The sequence below is a fragment of the Vombatus ursinus genome, unplaced genomic scaffold (genome assembly GCF_900497805.2).
Source record: "Vombatus ursinus unplaced genomic scaffold, bare-nosed wombat genome assembly UNPS02014793.1, whole genome shotgun sequence".
NCBI classification, from domain to species: domain Eukaryota; kingdom Metazoa; phylum Chordata; class Mammalia; order Diprotodontia; family Vombatidae; genus Vombatus; species Vombatus ursinus.
This window is the reverse complement of record NW_020954571.1, coordinates 16,149,137-16,167,829: the sequence shown is the minus strand read 5'-3', so window position 1 is coordinate 16,167,829 and position 18,693 is coordinate 16,149,137. Positions and strand designations below refer to the sequence as shown.

The window sequence follows — 18,693 nt, the reverse complement described above, 5'->3', positions numbered from 1 at the left end:
TCTCTTCCTTTAGCTCTCCTAGAAAACTTACTTGCCAAAATATAGACCTTTCCCTTCCTTCCTCCCAGGTGTTCTTATCTTTTTATTGTACCCAATGGCTGGGGGTTCTCCTTAGGAGTTCTCCATAGGAGACTCAGAGTGATAAAAGACCAGCAGAATTCCTCCAAGATGCTAGAGGTGGGAAGGAAAGGAATGAGAGTACAGGCAAGAAGTAAACATTATTTGGTTTTATTTTTATTGATATCTTTAGTTTACATCACCTTTATTCCCCAGTATATCCTTCCCCATCTCCCTTCTCAGTCATGCCTATAGCAAAGAAGAAGAAAAACAATTCAGCAAAAATAGTCCACATATCAGCCAAGTCTGAGGTAGATTTCCACACCCATAGTCCCCCCACTTCTACAAAGCAAGGAGGAACATTCTCATTTATTCTTTAGGACTACACTTGGTTATAATTTTGCAGCATTCAGACTTGTTTTCAGTTGTCCTTTCTGTTTACAGTCTTCATGGACCACCATTTCATGACACTCCTCTGTTATAAAACGACCCACCCAAGAAGTCACTAATCCTGCCTTTTCTCTCCCTATTGTCCTCCAGGCACCAAAAGAAACCTTGGCTAAAGCTGTGCTGGCAGAGCTGCCCCAGCAAGTCGTGCAGTATTTCAAACATAAAAACCTGCCACCTAGCAGCTGCGAGCCTGCGTAGCCTCCAGCAGCCTCCTTTCCCCTCAGACCGGCATCAGCATGTCAGCCAAACTTCATCACAGTTCCCAAGGAAAGCGCACGTGCACCAGGCTTCCTCACTGCTGGTTTTTGTTTTTGTTTTGTTCTGTTTTTTTAAAAAAACAAATCGGCCTTTTCATTTTTTTTTTTTTAAAAACAACTGGACACTCTCCCCAACTCTCCCAAACACAGCTGGGTTTCCTTTTTCAAATTTGCCAACCCTGATGATACTAACAGGCCACACAGCACCACTCCTTTCTCCTCCCTACCACCATTTTCAAGTATTGAATGTACTTTGTATAATTTTAGTGGAATAATTATAAAAGAGAATAAATTTTTACAATCAAAACTTTTTTTTTCCGAGCAACTAGCTATATATGATAAAAACAAAAGGTGTATCCGTTATGTATTTGTGTTAAGCCTATACCTCTCTCATGTTCTGTTCATTTTTATACTGTGTATATGTTCTATTTGTTATACTCAGGTTAATAAAGAAACTCAGACATTCCATGAAAGCTGCTTTCCTTGGACAAAGTCTGGGAGGTTAAACATCTGAGAAGCCAAGTTCCAATGTAGCCTGTTTTACTGTATGCAGGCCCTGGCCTGAACCTCCTCACTCTGGTTTGTACAGGGTCCGTCTCATAATTTCTGTTTGAGGAATATCCTCAAAAATGGCTCAAACTGGAAAAAGGACCACACCCAGCTCCAGGACAATCATTTTGACACTCACATGATAGAAACAGTAAAAGAACCATTCAAGCTCATACCTGCAAGTGCCTCATTCTGAGGCTGGTTCTGGGGGAGAGAGGGTCTTGGAAGCCTGCTGATGAATCTGAGGAATGCCATATCCACCCTAGTGTGTACAGCATATGTCCATCCTACAAAAGAAATCTTTTGCTTCCATAACTCTTTCCCAGGGTTAGTGCTGATTTTTACCCTTAAAAGCCGCCATCTACTGTATGGTGTTTCATCTTGAACATTCAAAGAGGGTCCTCACAAGAGATAACTAGGGGAAGCCCTCCCTGTGGAAGGGCAGCACCTTAGCAAATGGGGCAGGACAGCTGCAGAGCTGGAATTCATCTCCTAGAACTGGGCTATTTGTTCAATGATCAGACTTCCCTTAAGATTGTTAATGGAAATGTGCACATAACAGGTTGTTTACTCACTGATTATACAAGCTGTTGGGGGGCAGCTCTTTAGGAAAATGACCTGATCCAAAAAATAGATCATAACTTTCTCATTGCAGGTGCTTCCTGCAGTTGGTACTTCCTGCTTATGACCACCAAAGCCTGTCAGAACCCAGTGAAGCTCCAAATAATTCAGGAGGGCAAACCACAGTCCTAAAATAAAGACACCATCCAGGACAGCTGGGAAGTGTGCATTCAGAGCTGTAAGTTAGCTATCTTATTGCTTATGGACAACAGGAACTAGAAGACGTGACAAGATGAGATGTCTTTGGTGCTATCAATGAAGACACTTTTTTCAACCAATGCTTTCTGATGAGGGATAGAGGCTGTGTCCTTGTATATATTTCAAGGGTCTGTGATTATATTTTATAGAGGACAAACTTAGGAGCAATAGGGAAAAGTTCTATGGGAAAACAAATTTTACCTCCACATAAAGAAGTATTTTCAAATTATAGCTCTGATTTTTTTTTCTTTTTTTTTTTCTTTTTTAAGGCAATTGGGGTTAAGTGACTTGCCCAGGGTCGCACAGCTAGTGTCAAGTGTTTGGTCTGAGGCTGGATTTGAACTCAGGTCCTCCTGACTTCAGGACCAGTGCTTTATCCACTGTGCCACGTAGCTGCCCCCCCAGTGTTTTCAAATTATAGAGTTAAAGTAGTGAATTCCCCTTCTCTGGAGGTTCTGTATGTTATAAACTATAGAGGCACACTCTTCAAATATGTGCCAAGGACCACAGCACTCCTCATCAGAAACCACTCGTCAGCACTTGTTGAATTTTTTAAAATATTTGACAATTGCAGAGCATCTTAAAACTTACCAAGTGGTTGGCAGACACTCCCATAGACACATTTGAATCTTTCACATTGACCCCTGTAAGGTATGCCTAGTACAGATCATGTTCATGTTACTCATAAGGAAACTGAGGCTGAGAGAAGTGAGGAGACTTGCCAGTGGTCACACAGACAAAACAGTAAAGATGCCCTGCTGGCCTTCACTACACCTGCCAGGGCCATCCCAAGCTGTGGATCTCTAGGCCTGCTGCTCCTGCTCAGTGTGGGCCATAGAGGGATCATTCTTGTAAGTAAACCATCTGTACTGCAATTGTGCTTTCTGGAGTTGTGAGCTATGTGTATTTTCTTCCATAAAACATGGCCAAATATTTAATATAAAAATAAAGTCAATGAAGAAAAAAAAACAAAAGGGCAGAATCTGAACCTAAATGTCCTGGCCCTCCTTCCACCATGTCATGCTCTTCTCTATAAGTGAATGCTACAGAGATTTGCAGTCAGGATTGCACTAGAGCATCTCCAAAGTCTTCCAATTTTGGAATTCTGTGATTCTTCAGTTGTGGAAAAGATTCTGATTTAAATGAAAGGTGGGAGTTTGGGAGAAAAATCTCACTCCACTTCTTTGTCAGTCTCCTTTCAGGCTGACAGGCAATTAATGGGGCCATTAGATTCTCCCTGTTACTGTAACTCCAACACTCCCAACTCTTGCCTCAAACTGTTGCTACACAGGAAAGCAAGCAGCAAAGCGCCAGCTTTGGCCAGTGTCGCCACCGTACGAATGTGCAACTAGCTTGTTGCGTATAACCTGTGACTACAGACAGGTCTAAACTTCCTGCCTCTCACCAAGCAAAGCTCCAATTCCATGCTGTTCTCACAGCTAAGTGGGCTGGGTACATAAGGAAATCAAGAAATACCCAAGTCCAAATGACTGTGCAGAGCCAGCAAGCTTTCATTTTTGTTTTTCCAGAGGGGTTTAAGGCAACAGCTGAGCCACATACCACAACTACAACACTGGAGCCAAAGAACTGTGTGTCCCAAACTAATTAACATTTAGCTTAGAAGGCAAGGAAGTAGAATAAGCTGGTCGATTTTGCCCTTTGCCATTTTCTAACAGCAATTCTTTAATGTCTGGTGGGATATAAAACTGTGATTTAAAACTTCCTATTAGAAAAGATCCACAGGCTGGTATGATGGCTGATCTGAAAATCTGTTCAGCCTCTGAATTAAGTATTTAATTTCCCCTGTTAAGCTCAGTCTTTGAGGAGTAGGGGTTGAGGTGGAACTCCCACCTCCAAGTTTCTCATTTCTTTACATGTAATGGCAGTGGTGGGATTAACAACCTCTCTGTGCTACTTGTTTCCCACAAGGGTGTGAGCCTCACACTAAAGTTCTTCAGAAGATAAGTCTGAGAGATACAAGTGTTTTAAATTTATTAACCAGGCTTTTCATCTCTAATTAACCAGCTGAATTGTATTTAAACATGAACTGCATTTGCTGATTATTTTATAAAATGTTCTTTATGATTTAAAAGGCTTCCCTTTGCCCTTCCTCCCTCCCTACCCCCATTCATCTTTGAATCAAAACCGAAGATAAACTGGACACTTGTCAAGGCTGCTTAAGCTATTAGCCAATCACCAGACCCTAACTTTGCTATCAGTTGTTACTACAAATACTGTGTTTTGATCTAAGGCCAAGGATATGACTAATGAGTACAGAGGAAAAATATAAAACATAGATCATAGTTTTATAATCTCTTGATATATTAAGAACAAAAACAGCAGCAGGAAGAGCTATTCTCTCTACAGTTGTTTCTTTCATCAACAAAAATAGTTAAATAATACAGAAGATTTTGTTCTTCCAAATGTTTACTGAGCATACATTCAAATTAATGTTATGTACTGCTTTTAGCAACTGCATTCATTTCTAAGCTCCTTCTAATATCAAAAACAGATCCCAGGTATGGCGAGATATCTTGAAGACCAAACTAGACAGTAGCTCTCATCCTCTAATGTGGCTTGTGACAGTTCCAAGGCTCGATGGGTGTACATGCTGTAATCACGACAGCACTACCATAAGAACAATGAAACAAACAAAGCAGAAGGTGTCTACACACCGTCTTACCTAAACAGCTGTTTGTTAGACAGGGCAGCCCCGCCTGTGCTGACAGCCAAGGTACAATGAGCACACTGCAGCTCTGTAGAAGGAAAGAGAAGGAATTTACAAGAAGCCAACTTACCAATGAAGAGGAGTTGCCATCTGCCAATGGAAATCAAAGTATCATTGTATAGAGCAGGGGAAAAACGAGTTGAGGAGGTCCCTCTACCCACATAAGATTACTTCTTGACCTATTACAGGTGGAGTGAGAGAGTGTGTGTGTGTGTGTGTGTGTGTGTGTGTGTGTGTGTGAGTCTCACACCTAAAGGAGAAATAATTGACACAGAGACTAAAGCAGTGGTTCAGATTTCTTAACACTATGCCTACTCCTCCACCCTCAAGGCTTGTAGGGAAGGGAGTAAAGTATCAGTAGCTGATATAGTCAGTGATATGCTAGGCATCAGTACAGGGAAGGGTTAGGGCTGATCCCTTAGGAGTATACACCCTAAAAATATCTTCAGGAGTTGAAAGCCAAAACTCTATCTCACATCAAGGGAACAGCTTCAATTGAGTCATATACCATTTGTTCAGACACTCTAAGCATGTGTATCACTTGTATTTAGCCTTTTAGGGTTTGTTGGATTATATGAGCTCCTTCAAATAAGCTACTTTTTCAACAAGACTATAGGCAGCTTTTATTAATGGGTACAATTGAAGAAGTTCTATCAATCAATCTCCAATGCTTAGCACAGACAATACCTAGCACACAGTAGGTGCTTAATAAATGATTGTTTATTAGAAAAAAAAAGTTCTCTATTCTCACCATATCCCTTCTGTTACTGTGCTAGGCAAAACGATTCATGCATACCTCAACTCTGACCTACTTGTAGACAACAGCCTTCATATGAGATGTCACTGATCTCACTAGTCAGCTGGGTGCTTTGTTTGGGGTTTGGGAGGAGGAGTAAGAGGGGAAGATAGAAGGAATAGCCAAGTATAAGAAGAGCTTGAGAATGAACAATAAATGAGTGATAAGAGCCACCCACTACAGATATGACTTTAGAATCTTTATTCAGTTACACAACATCAGGAATTGGTTAGTGTCAGGAGAGTTCTCCATTCCATCACCTGGATCAGTTCTCTTCCTCCAAACACTCCAAAATGCAGTGTAACAAAATGATGCTGTAAAATTGGTCTTAACAGAATATTCAAACAATAGCTGTTCAATAACTGTCTTTGCCTTAGTTCTGCTTGGAGAGGGAAAAAAATAACCAAACCCTCTGCAAATCAGCAGATGTCTTCTGTTCAAGGAGATGCTTTCAGCAGGTTTCTCACTTGCCCTGCCCCTTACCCAGCTGAGGAGAATGAAAAGACAGCACAACAGGTACAGTCTCCTGTATCAAGAGTGGGAAAGAAAAACAAAACATCTAGCTCCCATAGCTCGGATTCTAGCATATTCTTAGACTAGGTTAAAGATGTAGCTGTGTGCACAGGAAGCAGGCAAAGGAGGTTTTCAAGGAACGTAATGCCCAAAGGCAAAATGAAGTGTCCAGACCACCCCATGGGGGAGGAGCCTCCTGCAATGGAACCATGGGCAGAACGAATTATGGAGCCTCAAGGAAAGTGTTGGTGCGGAAAACCGATGACACAATCTTTCCAGTAGAGTTAATGGTGCCTTCACTGTCTGAGCTGGACTCAGAATCGCTGCTTCCAGAGTAGGCTCCTAGGCCTGGAAGGATCCCAATGCAGACAGCAGCAGAGGGGCAGTGAATGGTAGAACCACTCAAGGAACTGCTTCCAAGTGGCACACATGATGGAGTGTCTGTGGAAAGAAAGGCATTAGGGACTATTATTACATTTTTTTAAGTGACGATGCTCTGTGACTTGGAACAGCATTTTTGTAAAGAAATAAATTCATACCCCTGAGCTCATCCACCTTCATTCAGTGCCTTTTTGACACAGGCAGAGACAAGGATTATGTTCTGTCTTATCTTTATATTCCCAACATATACCACAATACCTGGCAGGTGCTTCATAATGCTTACTGCATTGAAGTGACTTAAAGAATGATCATGTGTTGACTGCCTCACCAAAAAGCCAAAAAAAAAAAAAAGAATGATCAAGTGAAATAGAAATAAAGAGATTTACTCAAATCTTATAAAAAAATTAATGGTGAAGCTGAGAAACTCAAATTGGGGACAGCTTTTTTCTTATTGTAACTATATTATCAAACATCATTATTATTACTAATGATAAACAACTCTCATATGACACAGCATTTTAAGGTTTACAAAACAGTCACAATAACCCAGTGAGGTATGTGGCATAAGTATTATTAACTCCATTTTGCAGATGAAGAAACGGGCTTACAGGTGAAGTGACTGTATGCAATTCTAACAATTTGAAATCCTCACCACATTAATCTGCCCAATAAATATTAATCAACCTATGTAGTTATTTAAATATTCTCCTGGCCAAGGTCATTAAAATAATACTCTTTATTATGGTGGTAAAGAATTAGAAATTAAGGGGGTGACACCCACGGATTGAGAAATGGCCAAACAAGTTATGGTACACGAATGTAATAGAGTACTACTGTCCTGTGAGAAATGATGGTGTTATAGAATGGATTAAAAAAAATAAAATAGTTTGCAATGCAAGCTAATGCAATGCAGAAAAAGAATGGCAGTAGACTAAAATTTGGAATCTCGATCTAAAATATGTTACACAACTTCAAGTGTAAGAATAAGAACAGTGGTAATGATGATATGAAATCATTTTAATTCCAATCAGAATACCTTGAAAGAGACAGGCAAAAGTGTTATGTAATGCTGAAAGGGACGTAGTTACCAAATCAGAGAACTGGATTTGTTTTTAAAATTTTCAATATAAAAGAACCAAGGGACAAAGTGAAGACAGAAATAATAATAGCAAGCCAATTTTTAAAGATTATCAGCATCACAAGAATAATCAGATGAAAGACATAATTGGTAACTTTGACATTCCATTAGTACTAGACAGTGACAAATCTAGAATAAAGAAATCACAGGTCTAAACTGAAAAAAAAAAAAAAAAAGAAATGATGAACAGGATGGTTTCAGAAAGACCTGGAAAAACTAAACTCGTATGAATTGATGTAAAGTGAAGTGATCAGAACTAGAACAATCTATGTACAACAATAGTATGGGGGAAATAAAGAACAACTTCAAAAACCTTAAGATGCAATGGTTGTCCATGATTACAGAGGACCAGTGAAGAGGCCTGTTGCCCACCTCGTGACAGAGAGGTGATGGTTTAAATATGCAGAATGAAACATACATTTTTGGACATGGCCAATATGGGAACTGGTATTGCTTGATCGTGCATTTTATTTGCAAGAGTTTTGTTTTTCTTTTTCCAGTGGGCAATGGAGGCAGGAGAGAAAAAAAAATGCTCATTAATTGAAAAAAAAAAAATTAATCAATAGATTGACAAATGCCTTTAGTTTCTCCAAGGAGGAACTGGGCAGTAAGAAGATAATGTGGCACTAACTTTCTTTTACTGAGGAAAATGAGACAGAGATTAAATGACTTTCCAAACAAAGCATGTTACAGACACATCTCCTAATCACTAAATCTAATAGCCTTTTCTCAGACCTCATCCTTCTTGACTTCTCTGAATCTTTTAACATTGTTTACTATCCTTTTCTCTTTAATACTCTCTTTGCTATAGGTTTTCATTATACTGCTTTCTCCATATTCTCTTCCTACCTGATCTAACAGCTCCTTTTTAGTATCCTTTGCTGCACTGTCATCCAAGTTACACCAAGCAATCTCTGTGGAGATAATTATTAGATCTATTTATCTAGCTCTAACCTTTCTCTTGATCTCTAGTCTCACATTTCCAACTGCATACTGGTGTCCTCAAACTGGATGTCCTATAGACACGTCAAATTCAACTAATTATCTTACCCCCCCAACCATCCTCTGTTCCTAACTTCCTTATTAATGTATAGGACAACACCATACTCATAAGCTCATAACACAAAACTACTCTCTCTTATCCCCATAGTCAATCTGTTGCCAAGGTCTGTTGATTCTACCTTTATATCATCTCTTATGTATGGCCCTTTCTCTGCTCTGACTCTGACACATTAGTGACAAGGTGCAAATCCTCATCTCTTCACACCCAAACTATTGCAGTAACCTTCTGGGTGGTCTCCTTGTCTCAGGTCTCTCCCCACTCCATCCCCTCCATTCAATTGTCAAAATAATGTTTCTAAAAAGCAAGTCTGACTATGTCACTCTCCTATTCAATAAACTCCAAATATAAAATCCCCTGTTTGGCTTTTAAAGCCCTTCACAACCCGGCCCTCTCCTACCATTCTAGGTTTTGTTTTTTTTTTAAAATACTTATTCCCTTGCATATACTCTACGATCCACTGTTTCAGGCTTCCTTACTGTCCTTCATATAAGACATCCCATCTACTGACTGTACATTTTCCCTGGCTGTCCCTTATGCCTGGAATTCTTTCTCTCCTTATCTCTCTATTCTTAATGCTAGTGTCTTACCCCTAAGATTATCTCTAATTTATTCTGGATATGTAGTTGTTTTCATGATGTCTCTCCTGTTAAGACTCTGAGCTCCTTGAGAGAAGGAACTGTTTTTGCCTTTCTCTGTATACCCAGAACTTAGCACAGTATCTGGCATACAGAAAGTGCTTATAAATGCCTATTGACTTGACCTGACATAGCCCAAACTAGAATTCATGGGATTTCCCCCTTCTTCCCTTGTAGTCTCCTAGAAGCTACACTGCCTGCCCAAGAAAGGAAAGCCATGATCTACACTGAAAGACTGAAAGGGAAATAGGATGGTGCAAGTAGCATCATTTTAACTGAAAGACCCAAACACAAATAAACTCTGGATTTGGACTCAGAAGACCTGGGTTCAAATCCTGGCTCTGCCACTTACTACCTGTGTGACCTGGGCAAGTCAATTAACTTCTCTGGGGTAGAGTTTCTTCATTAGTAAAATGTGTGGGTTGTTGGACTCAGTGACCTCTGAGGTCCCTTACAGTTCTAAAATAAAAAACAAAATATATCCTTGATGGAATCTGAGTGGTTTGTAAACCAAGGGCTGGCATATTTAAACGCCAATCTGAATATCATTTATCTCACCCAACTTTTCAACAAATGTTATCATCTAAGGCAGAAGTCAGCAAACTATAGCCCTCCAGCCAAATCCAGGCTGACTAGGTAGTTAAGGTTTTCACATTTTCAAATACAATGTAAAAATAGTTTTATTATATTTTTTATTCTATTTTAAAATGTAAAAAAATCATTCCAGTAGATTTGACCCTTGGGCTACAGTTTGTAACCCTGATCTAGGTATTAGTATTTAATACAGTAACACATCAATCCTTGAGGTCATGTATCTGACTACCTCAACTATCTGTAATAACGCCAAGATTTAAAGAGTGAGGCCTCTTTAAGTAGCCAAAACAAATGTCACAGAGCCCATACAGGCCTTATATAGATGCTATATTGTATACTTTATAGTTTATTTAGAAGCTATGTAGTATTCTATGTAGTTAATAGAGATAGGTTCATGTACTTTTACTTCAGGTTTTCCCTCAAAATTACATATTAGTCTAATAAAGCTTGGTTCTAGCTGATAGCTGATAGCTGATAAGAAGCAACAAGTTGGCTGATGCGCAGGAGGGATAAATATATAACATCTAGAGGTAGATACAATGACATCAATAATAAATGGCAACTGGGGGGCAGCTAGGTAATGCAGTGGATAGAGCTCCAGCCTTGGAGTCAGGAGGACCTGAGTTCAAATCCAGCCTCAGACACTTGACACTAGCTGTGTGATCCTGGGCAAGTCACTTAACCCCAATTGCCTCACCAAACAAAAAAAAAAAAAAAAAAAAAAGGTAGCTGAAAGTGAGAGAAGAGACAGAAAATAGACATAAGAACTCAAAAAGCACAGCAGTCTGAGGCCATTCAGTGTAGGTGTAAATAGCTCTACACACCTCAGTAACACAAGTGAATCACTAAGTTACAGTGTAGCAATTAAATACATAAAAATACACACATATACATATATGATGATAACCCTGACTCATCAACAAAAAGTTAAAATTATCTTCAGCAAATTCAATTAATCAACAAGCATTCATTAAGTGCTTTACCATGTGCCTGGCTTTAGGGACACAAAGACAAAAATGTCATAGTCTTTGCCCCCAAGAAGCTTATATTCTAACGGACAGGACTGCATGCACAAATATAGATACATGCACAATACATACAAAACAGACAAAAAGTAGAGGATCGGGGGAGAAACAATGTGGTGGACCCAGTGAAGGCTTCATGCAGAAAGTAGTGTGAGAGATAGGGTTTGTTTGTTTTTGATTTTGTTTTTTTGAGAGATAGGTCTTGAATGAACCTAGGGATTCTAAGAGGTCGAGGTAAGGACAAGAATACATGCCAAGCATGGGAGACTACCAGAGTAGAGGTACAGAAATGGGAAATGGAATGAGGTGTATGAGGAACAGAAAGAAAGGCAGTTTTACTGGACCAAAGAGTTCACAGAGGGGAATAACATGAAATAAGTCTGGAAGGCAGGAAGAGGACAAGTTATGAAGATCTCCAAATGCCAAAGAGACTGACTATAAAAAAAAAACAAAAACCAGAAGTATGTAATGTTTCTGAAAGATTCCAATCTAAAATGTTTTTTAAAAGGGGCAGTGAGTGGGGGGAGAAGGAATTTGACACTTAATAAGTGTCAAAACCTTTAGGTATCTGGAATCACCTACATGTAATACTTTCCAGACAAAAACAGGTATATGTGTTAATCTACCAACAAGATCCTGGATATGTTGTCAACTAAACCACCTAATTTTGAAATTCCACTTGTAAAATAAAAGGGAAAAACCCTTGTTTCCTATAGACAGAATAGTCAGAACCAATGAATAGTAGCCAGTCACAAAAATACAATATCGCATATACTAAAGTGACAAAACCATGAAATGACATCAATAATGCTTTTGAAAAAACAGAAAATAAGTTTCCTAAATTATCTGGAAGGTTGCTGGAAGGAAAAAAGAAGGGTAGTTAATTGCCCAAAGAGAAAGGAATCTGCCCTCTGATTTTGTACATTTGGATATGCCTCTTGCCAACTTCCCTCATTTGCTTATTGTAAAGCCAAATTAACACTCAAAATTACTAATAAGAGTGTGTTCTTGGGATTCAGACAGATGTGTGACTTGAGAGTAGATGGAGCCCACTTTTGCATTCACTTCTTCTGCTACAGAGCTAAGGAGCAGTAGCACAAAAGCAGTGCCTGCCTTCAACTGTAGGGTCCTGTCTACTGTGCATGCTTACAAGGTCTTGCTAGAAGAATTTGTCTCCAAAAGATTCCAAACAATGGTGATTAAAACTTAAGTCAGTTTTGAGGATTTCTGGGCTGGTAAAACATACTGACCCCTAACAGAATGTTTCCTTCCCAGGCCCTGCTAGGAAGAGTTGAAGGGCAAGAAGAGGGATGTGGGGAGCTAATACTGTAAAGCTGACTTTGTTAATTAGATACACATTTCTCTATATCATATCTGATAAGATAGTACCAGCTAAATAAGCGTTAAGTGTTTCCTGATACTGTGTTAGGTGTTGGAGATACAAAGACAAAAAGGAAACTATCTCTTTTCTACAAGGATTTTACACTCTTCCAAGGGAGACAACACATACACATATTAGTATATACAAAACATACACAAAATAAATACAAGGAAATTATAAGGAGAGACATTAAGAGCTGGATGGATTGAGCAAGGCTTCTTGTAGAAGATGGCACTAGAACAGAGCTCTGAATGAAAGTTCAAATGTAAGAAGGGCAGGCATTCCAAACAATGGGTCAGTCAGTGTAAAGGCCCAGAAGCAATAACAAGGCCAGTTTGGCTGTACCCCAGACTAAATGGAGCAAGGTATAAGAAGGCTGGCAATGTTGGCTGAGGCTAAGCCGTAAAGGGCTCTAACAAAAGAAGTCTGTACTTGATTTTTGAGGCAATTGGGAACGAACAGAACTTACCGGGCAGGGGAATAACATGGCCAGAGCTGTGCTTCAGGCATTTGGCGGTCATGTGTAAGACAGATTCGAGAAAGGAGAGATGTGATGCAAGGAGACTAATTAGAAGGCTACTGCAATAATACAAGCAAGAGGTGCCAGTGGCCTAAACCAGGGTGGTGGCCAGGGGAGTAGGGAGAAAGAAGTCATCTAGTCCAATCTCTTAATTTTAAAGCTAAGGAAACTGAGAAAACTTAGAAGGTTAACTAACTTGCCCAAGGTCACAATGGGATGTGAATCCTGGTCTTCTGACTCTGGGACTCCATCCCAGGAGTACTTGCACAAAGTGTCCATCTCAGTGGACAGAGGCTGCATGAGACTAGCACAACACTGGGCACGGGTGACACTCACCAGCAGGCTGATGGGTTACTTAACCTCTCAGTGCCTTGGTTTTCTCTTCTGTCAAATGAGAGTGATAATAACTATGCCCTCTCATTTACAGGGTTGTTGTGAGGAAAGGACACAGGTTAGAATGCTATATGGGTTATTGTTATTGCTAGAGCATGATGTCATTGCCTATAGCTAAATCAGGGCAAGAACTGTGGAATAGAGGTAGGCTGGGTTCATGGACTTATTGCCTATAACTAAATCAGGATGGTTTAAAGAAGCCATGGAGGTTTTACTGAAGGTAAATATGTGCATGTGGCTGAACCTGAGATTATATCAGTGCAGGGAACTCCTAGTATGGAAACTCACTCCACAGATGCAGACTGGCAACTCATTTGCAACTTACAGAGTTGGCAGGAAAAGGGAAGTGACTTTCCTATGTTCACACAGCCAGAATGTGTCGGTGGGAGGACTTGAACCCAGGTTTTTCTGACTCCAAGGCCAGTCTAGTGCTATATCCACTATGCTACTGAGTTGTAAGCACCATCAATGAAAGAGTCCCATTTAATGGTGCCGTGTAATCAGATAAAATGATGAGGGAAGAGAGCTATTTAGCAATACTGTCAGCTTTGCAGTTGTACTGATCCTCATTAAATCAGTTGATTCACCTACCAGAAACCCCAACATGCTGCAGACTGATGCTTTATGGGACAGCCATATTTTCACTGAATACCAGATATTAGCAAAACATTTCCCTGATGGCTAGTAAGACCCATCTTTGGTAATTCATTATTTTTGAAGTATTTTATATCATTTTGGGGCTTGATATAAGGGGGAAAACTTAGTAAAAGAGCTTTTCAAAAGTAGCATGAGCTATATCACTAGAGATCTTTAAGCAAAAGTTAGATGACCACTTATTGGAGATATTACAGAAGGGATTATTATTTAGATATGATCTAGACCAACTATGGGACCTCTGAAGTCCTTTACAGCTCAAAGATTCTATGTTTCTACTAAGAAATAAAGGTAGGGCTTGTTCAGGTTTATAGATGACTCCAATGATTTAAGCTCTGTGCCTCAATCCCATAAGAGAGTTAGGGTAGAGCCATAAGTACAGAATGAGATAACTTACTAATTTCCAATTCCTGACACCAGAGCACATACCTTCACTTACAACTACATGTGACTTAAAACATTTCACCAAATAAATGGTAGCCAAATTACAGTTTTACCAAAAAAAAAAAAAAAAATGACTGGGGACTATGCTAAAGGCAGAGGTTTTGATTTCTAAATTCAGACCAAGCCAAACCTTCAGAAGCACTTGGATATTCAACTGCCAACTGGCTATAATCTAAGTGGAAACTACAATTCTTGGCATTTTTATTAGAAAAAAAAATGCTTTGCAAATAAAGCCTAAGGCTATATAACCAATATTGGGAGACTCTGCTCTAATGGTCTAATATTACTTTGTAAGGCAGTTACCAAAACACTTCAGGAAATTACACAGGCCTATTTATAATCATACTATTTTGTTTTTTCTTTTCTTTTCTTTTTTTTTTTTTTAAGGCAATTGAGGCAATTGACTTGCCAAGGGTCACACAGCTAGTGAGTATCAAGTGTTTGTTCTGAGGCCGGATTTGAACTCAGGTCCTCTTGACTTCAGGGCTGGTGCTGTATTCACTGCACCACCTAGCTGCCCCTAATCATACTATTTCTTAAAAAGAGCACGTATAAGACATAAAACTATCAATGCGTCCATACTATATATCCCAGTATATCCCTATGGTACACAAGTACTATAAGTAAAGGTAAGATATTTATGCTGCTACACACCTTGATTCTGATCATCTTGTTCAGTGTCAAGTTTCAGCCTTTTCACATTGTTGCTGCCCTCTGAACTGTAACAAGAAAAATGGTGACGCGTGTTAAGTCAGTACAAATTGATTGTTCCTGGGAGAGCAATGCTTAATTAACCATTTGGACAGATTGTGGGGAAGCTTCAAAGAACTGGGGGTAAGGGAAGGGAGGGATCTTTTATTTGGCACAAGTAGTCTCTGGATTGAATAATTATTAATAAAATGGTTCTTCAAAAAACTAACAGGTAGCTAGGTGGGGGACTATTACAATTTTATACCTTTAATCCCTGTCCAAATTCCTTATTCTTTAGCTGGCATCAATGAGAAAATTATGATCATACCTAAAAGTAGGCTTTCAAGAGTATTGAGACCTCCTAAAAAACTGTTAAGATGAACGGTATCTGACAAATTCTACAAAAACCATTGACTAACTAGATGGTCACTTCACTGGAAAATGAGGCCAATGCCCCCATTTACACCCTCTGAGGAAAGGTCATAAGAACTCCAAAACATGTACATGCAGCTTTTTGAAAAAACAGGGCTACAAAAAAATGTTAGCAAAACTGCTACTGCACGAAAGCACAGTACATAAAAGTAAGAACCATAACCCATTGTAAATACTCCAAAAAATCCTGGTCACCAACCTAGTGACTCTAAAGTAGAAGTATGGGAAGGTACCTCTCACCTTTCTTTGCAAAGGTGAGGAACCAGGAATGTAAAAATACTGCACATAGTAATAACAGACTTTTTGATGTGCTGGTTAGTTCTGCCAAACTGTTTTCTTTCTTCTTTTTAGTCATTGTTAAAAGAAATGGTTCTTTCAGAAAGGGAGAGGGGAACGATACATTGGAAAATGTAGGTTATATAAAAAAGATATTGATAAAAATTTATCTTAAAAATAACTAGCACAGACTTACTAAAACACAAAAGGCATCAAAGCTAATTAATTTTTCTGGTGTAGCTTTAGGCATCAGTGAACATTTTATAAATATATTTCCCAGGATCACAGATTTAAAGCTAGAAAGGACCTTGGAGGGCATCTTGTCCAACCTGCTCATTTCACAGATGGAAGCTGAGAAAGCAACTTTTATCACACAGGTTGTAAGTGACAAAAGGATTTGAACTCAAATCCTTTGACTCCTAATTGGGTACCTTCTTCATTATACCACACTGTCTCTTCTAAGATTTGATAAAAATTACTGATCCAGTCATAATGACTGAGAAATAAGAGTCATGCATCCATTTCTGATTTCATAAGGAAAAGAGGTATTTTGACTATTGATGCTATACCCACCATCAGCAATGAACTTTAAAAAAACTATATTCCTAAGCACCCACATCTTCACAGCAAAAAAAAACAAAACCCAAAACCTAATAAGTAACCACATTCAGCATGCCACATGCTGGAAAAAATTATAAATGTTTAAATAAACTCAACCACAAGAAGAATAAAAGACAAGGTAGTTAACTCATATATACATAAACTTTACATTAATTATCCCTGCCACATTTCACGGAAAAAAAATTATTTAGGTGAATAACTTGGTGGAAATAGGTTTAACAATTGCTAAGAAAAAGATGAGGTTCATATTAACTCCTACTAAAAGTACTGTTCACTATCCTATACAAGATAGTCACATTGAAAGAGGGAAGAAACAGGAACCTGACTCAATGATCCCAAAAGCAACATTGCTCAAGATGTACTTGACAACTCTTGAAGGGTCAGCTTTCTGTGCTCTTTCCTAACTAGTTTTGCTTTTAGACTATTCACATAATTTGAGTGGTTTGTGAACTTTACTTGATCAATGATTTTATCCATAAATAGAAGGGGCTCCCTTTATATTACTTGAATTATGCGATGCGATTCATGGATATAAAGGAATTTTTCTAATACCATGATGACAAAGGTCCATTCAACCAAACTTGTTTTTTTGAGATTTGAAGATAAATGATTTTCCAACATTTCATTACTAACATTTACAAAATGATGCCCTTTTAAGTCATATTTTAGTAAAACACATTATAAAGTACTCACTGAGAGCCTCTTTTTGAAAACAATAAAGGAGATTCAAGAGCCACATAATCAGACTTGTATTTCACATAGTCCCTAAGTACTCATCAACCCTACACATGATTCTTCCACCACATTTCTAAAAGTGCCATGATTAAACAATCCCATGCCTGACAGAAATAAATACCTTCTTTGTAGTGAATTCTGGGAGCCTGGAAAGGCATCCTCCTAAATGAAGTTCTGGTAATTACAGAAGAAAGCTTTAAGTTAAGGATGCAGTTAAAATTCACTTCACTCAAAACAAGTCAAAATGGTAGAGTAGAAGGAAGCAGTATAGCATAACTGCCTCACAACTACTCCACCCACAATCTAAAAACATTAGATTGAGTAGTGATTGGGCAATCAAAGCAGAAAGTATATATAGTGGATCATCAATCTTTCTAGTCACAATTCTCCCTACAGTCAAATGACCAGGGCAAGAACTGTGGAACAGAAGTAGGCTGGCATCATGGACTCATTGCCCACAGCTAAGTCAGGCCATCAGAGTGGGGATGTGTAGAGCTCAGAGCTGGTCCATACTAGCATCATGGCATCTCCTAGAGGGAATTAAAGCTTTGAGTCAAAACCCAGAGCTAGAACTGTGGGGTTACCCAGAATAGACACTGGACTCACCCAACCAAGATTAGCATCTATTATGATGCCATGAATGTCCAAGAAGCAAACTCACAAGAGAAGACTAACTCTCAAATACCCATAAACAAAGCCTCAAAAGAAAATACCATGGCTATTTTCAGTTTCAAGTTCAATTAGAATTCCTAGAAGAAATGATGAAAGCATTTTTAAAAGGTTTAAAATGAGTTAAATGAACTGACAGCTCTAGATGAAAGAATGAGAAAAGAGATGAGAGCCATAGAGAAGAAACTTGGAGAGACTTAGCTTAGCACAAGCGGTATAAAACCTCACCCAACTAAAAGACTCCCTGAATATTAGGATGAACCAATAATAGCTTAATGACTCCATAAGATAACAAAAAATATTAAAACAAAATCAAAAGATTGAAGAAAAAAAAGAAACTGTAACACATATCAAAAAACAATAAACCTGGAACAGATCAAGGAGAGATAATTTAAAAACCACTGAACAACCTAAAAGCTAGAACCCCCCAAAAAGAGTTTAGATATATTTCAAGAAATCATAAAAAAAATTATCCAGATCTCTTAGAAACTGAGGGAAAAATGAAAATACAATCCATTGGTTATCTCCGGAAACCCCAAAATAAAAACTCTGGGAAGGTCATAACCAAAATCCAAAGTTTCCATGTCAAAGAAATAATACTACAAGCAGTCAGAAATGAAGAGTTCAAGTACTAGAGAACAACAGTCAGGACCACAAGATTAAGCAGCACAATCATAAAGGAGCAACGTGATAGTCCAGGCAAAAAGATACAGGCTTTACAACCAAGAATCTACAAAACTGATATAATGGAAAAAGTGGACCTTTAATGAAAGAGGACTGCCACAAATTTCTGATAAAAAGACCAGAGTTGAATAGAAACTTTGAGATGTAAATATGGGAGTAAAAAAAAAATAAGGTAATTACAAGTGAGTG

At 38.7% G+C, this 18,693-nt stretch overlaps 2 protein-coding genes across 3 annotated transcripts in view; one reads left to right on the top strand and one right to left on the bottom strand.

The window, feature by feature from the left end:
- Positions 1–1,232, top strand: part of CPNE2 (copine 2) — a 90,558-nt gene extending 89,326 nt beyond the window's left edge. For both annotated transcript variants that reach the window (XM_027869306.1, XM_027869305.1), the window contains exon 16: positions 598–1,232. In XM_027869306.1, coding sequence (XP_027725107.1) covers positions 598–705 — 108 coding nt within the window. In that variant the 3' untranslated portion in view covers positions 706–1,232. The remainder of the gene's footprint in view (positions 1–597) is intronic.
- Positions 1,233–5,840: 4,608 nt separating this feature from the next.
- FAM192A (family with sequence similarity 192 member A) overlaps positions 5,841–18,693 on the bottom strand; it is a 43,007-nt gene continuing 30,154 nt past the window's right edge. Inside the window, exons 6-7 of the mRNA XM_027869307.1 lie at positions 15,052–15,116; positions 5,841–6,610 (exon numbers count right to left, since the gene is read on the bottom strand). Of these exons, the coding sequence (XP_027725108.1) occupies positions 6,393–6,610; positions 15,052–15,116 (283 nt within the window). The 3' untranslated portion in view covers positions 5,841–6,392. The remainder of the gene's footprint in view (positions 6,611–15,051; positions 15,117–18,693) is intronic.